Source organism: Theobroma umbraticum, unplaced genomic scaffold (assembly GCF_002168275.2).
Source record: "Theobroma umbraticum cultivar Fairchild unplaced genomic scaffold, ASM216827v3 scaffold_55.0, whole genome shotgun sequence".
NCBI lineage: Eukaryota > Viridiplantae > Streptophyta > Magnoliopsida > Malvales > Malvaceae > Theobroma > Theobroma umbraticum.
The window spans coordinates 98,691-101,750 of record NW_018397270.1 but is presented as its reverse complement, the minus strand read 5'-3'; the positions used below and the strand labels follow the sequence as shown (position 1 = coordinate 101,750).

Below are 3,060 nucleotides of genomic sequence, written 5' to 3'. Positions count from 1 at the left end.
CATGGTTTCACGTCGCTCGTAGACTATGAATTCTCTTTTCCTGAAAAGAGGTTTTGATTTTTCTCCAAACCTAAGACGAATAATGCTCAAGTTATCTTCAAGATCTTTTATGTATCTGGCTTCGACGAGGTCAGGGTCCCATTGCTGTTCCGGAAAGGAAAAAAAATTTAGAATTAGAGCAACAATTTTTATTTTCTTGCAGTAAAGAACAAAGGATGGGTTGTTATTTTCTACGATGTTGATCTTCTAAGAAACTCAGCCACACAAATAATGAAAAATCCAAACAAACGGACAGTGCTTGAGACAAAAGTTTTCTTTTCCGGGCCGACAAACCAGAATACATCTTCTTATGTACAAACCAAATAAAGCTATCAATCTAAAATGACTGTTCCAGCAATGCTCACCAGTGAGCAGAAGAAATCCCAAGTCTGCATTCATGTCCACAAAAATTAGTGGGGAATTAATTGATAAGTTTAATTAAAAACAAAAAAAGAATCACCTTGGCAGCATCTATAGCAGTGGCGACGGTGATGAATTGTTGGGGTGAGACAGATCTAAGCAGCCAGCGACTACGGAAAATGTGAAGAGATCCAGACCTGCGCTTTGATATCTCTACTCCATTGTCAAGGGTGAGAATCTTCCATCCATCATTAGCATTCCCCAACTTGTTTGAATCTGAAGCCGACAATAACTCCTGTATACAGCTCTCACTTGCAAATTGGACGTACCTTCTTAGCGAGTCCTCACTGATGGACCTTTCGGGAACCAAAAGAAAATGCCAAAATTGAGACAAATATTTTGATTTTGTAAAGGTAAGTTTCAACAACGATCGATATATCAAAAGAGTGAGAATTTACCAAGACTGGCTGCAAGCTGCTGGACTACTGTTCATTTTTTGGGTTCCAAATTTTGATACTAGGCCTCTTTTTCACTTGAAAGAAACCAGATAGTGGAGAAGGGATGTATATCAAATGTTGGTTACAAGGCTAGACTCAAGAAAGCAAAATAATGCGAAGTGGGCCGGGGTGATTGATGCACATGCACTGCCAGAAGAAACTCCATGATTAAAACTGCCCTCTCTTTCTCTCTCTCTCTCTCTCACAAAATAGATAAATGATAGATTCTTTCCTTGCAAAAAAGGAACAAGAACCAAGGGTAGCGAAGATGATGCACATGGAGTGTTGGTAGCTTTTGAAAAACAACAGGGAGACTAAAACCCAAAGCCAGACTAATGGAGGCTTGAACTCAATAGATTATCCCAACTTGCCTGGTTATGGGTGACACGGTGACTCTATTTAAACACTCTCATGGGTCACCACGAGGTACCAAATCACGTGCGCACACCCAAGTTTCAAGTTGCCTGGAAAACGTCCTTAACTTCAACTTGGAAGTATATTCCACATTTTACCATCCATTCTTCTGATGAGGCGGTAACCGCCTTTTGTTACTTTTAGGCTTTTATTTCTACTTTATACTAGATTTTGAAAAAGAAAATAAATAACCAAAATATCAATAAAAAGTGGGTGAATAAAATTTAATTGTAATTTGCGGATCTACAGTCGGAAGTAGAATTTTGGACCTATTTGATTTTCCTATGCCTCCTTATATGGCACTGTATAGCCCTTCCCGCAGTTCAATTCACTAGTTTATAAAAGCTTTCCCATGACGTTAATGATAATCAGATATAGGAATTATATATGCTTTCTGAACAGAACAGATAGTACTCCTTGCAATAATGAAAGAACATGCCTTTCAACGCGCAAACCTTCATATTGCATCCATGCTTGCTGACACTTAAATGAAATCAACCAAATATTGAAAATCTTTTAACAAAACATACTTAATTTCTAAGACTGATTTACTAACAGTTGGAAATCAAAGTTTTTCAATTTCTATTTTGGAGTTTTTTCCAAATTGCATTTTGAACGGTCTTGGGTGGCCTAATTGAGATGAAGATGATTTATCTTCTAGATTCCAGTATTGTTGGGATTCGATATCATGTTTAAATAAAAAATTAAAATATATAATGTACATCACAAGAAAATAAATTTTTTCTGACGGAAAATATTATCGAAAATTTTCAACACGAATTTTTAACGAAATTTTAATAAAAATTGTTGTGATTTTTTTTGACAGATTTTTGATGTATTTTCAAGGGAAATCTACCAACGAAATATTTTCATTGAAAATCTGTTGGAAATTTTTTTAGGGTAAAAAAAAATTCTCCCACAAACTTTTTCAACGAAATTTTTAATAAGTTTCCATTAAAATTTTGCAATGGAGAATTATCTATTGAAAATCCATTAGAAATTTTAAAGACCTAAAAAAATTGAAAGCCCCCTAAAGTTATCAGTCGAAAAATTATTCTAATCCCTAACTGATGGTTCACTTTCCCTAAATCTCTCTTTGCTTCCTCTTCTTGTGCTGAGAGCAGAGGGTGAAACCCATTTGCTGGCTCACTCATCACTTTCCCAAAATTGTTTTGTTTTCTGGCTTTGCTGTGAATCTCCGTTAGCTGTGCTGTTTTTGAAGGATCTCTGTTTTGCTCCTCGTCAACATCTGCACTTTGTCGTCTATCAGTCGATTTTTATCAGAGTTTTTTTCTCCTTTGCCCGAACTCCATCTTCTTTGGCTTTCGATTCCTGAGGTCATTTTCGTATATTTCCTCTTCTTTGCCTGTTCCAGAACTTTTTTTCCTTCTTTTAAGGTTTGTGCTGTTTGATCTTTGCTTTCTGTGGTTTGCTCTTCGTGTTTTGTTTATTTTTGGCTACTGCTTTGGTGCTTTGCGTGTTTTCTGTCGTTGGATCTGATTTGTTCATGAGTGTTTTTCCTTACTTGGTGTTGTCCTTCGTGAGTCAGTATTTTGTGTGGATTTGATTTTTTTTTTACCAATTCTCGTCTGTTTTCCATCATTTGCCTTGCTGTTTTCACTGTTAACTTCTGTTAACTTCACGGAATGCTGTTTTCCATCATTTGCCTTGCTGATTTAGTCCTGCCTTATTCTATTTATTTGTGCTTATCGATGTTGAATTCCGCTCAGCGTTTTTTCTTTTTTTTATT

General features: G+C 36.1%; 1 protein-coding gene and 1 long non-coding RNA gene across 2 annotated transcripts in view; one reads left to right on the top strand and one right to left on the bottom strand.

The window, feature by feature from the left end:
* Nucleotides 1-1,253, bottom strand: part of LOC110426292 (Polyketide cyclase/dehydrase and lipid transport superfamily protein) — a 1,788-nt gene extending 535 nt beyond the window's left edge. The window contains exons 1-3 of the mRNA XM_021441488.1: nucleotides 858-1,253; nucleotides 500-755; nucleotides 1-144 (exon numbers count right to left, since the gene is read on the bottom strand). The exon at nucleotides 1-144 is cut by the window's left edge and continues 15 nt beyond it. Of these exons, the coding sequence (XP_021297163.1) occupies nucleotides 1-144; nucleotides 500-755; nucleotides 858-892 (435 nt within the window). The 5' untranslated portion in view covers nucleotides 893-1,253. The remainder of the gene's footprint in view (nucleotides 145-499; nucleotides 756-857) is intronic.
* Nucleotides 1,254-2,078: 825 nt separating this feature from the next.
* Nucleotides 2,079-3,060, top strand: part of LOC110426265 (uncharacterized) — a 4,443-nt gene continuing 3,461 nt past the window's right edge. The window contains exon 1 of the long non-coding RNA XR_002446116.2: nucleotides 2,079-2,647. This is a non-coding gene — a long non-coding RNA (uncharacterized LOC110426265). The remainder of the gene's footprint in view (nucleotides 2,648-3,060) is intronic.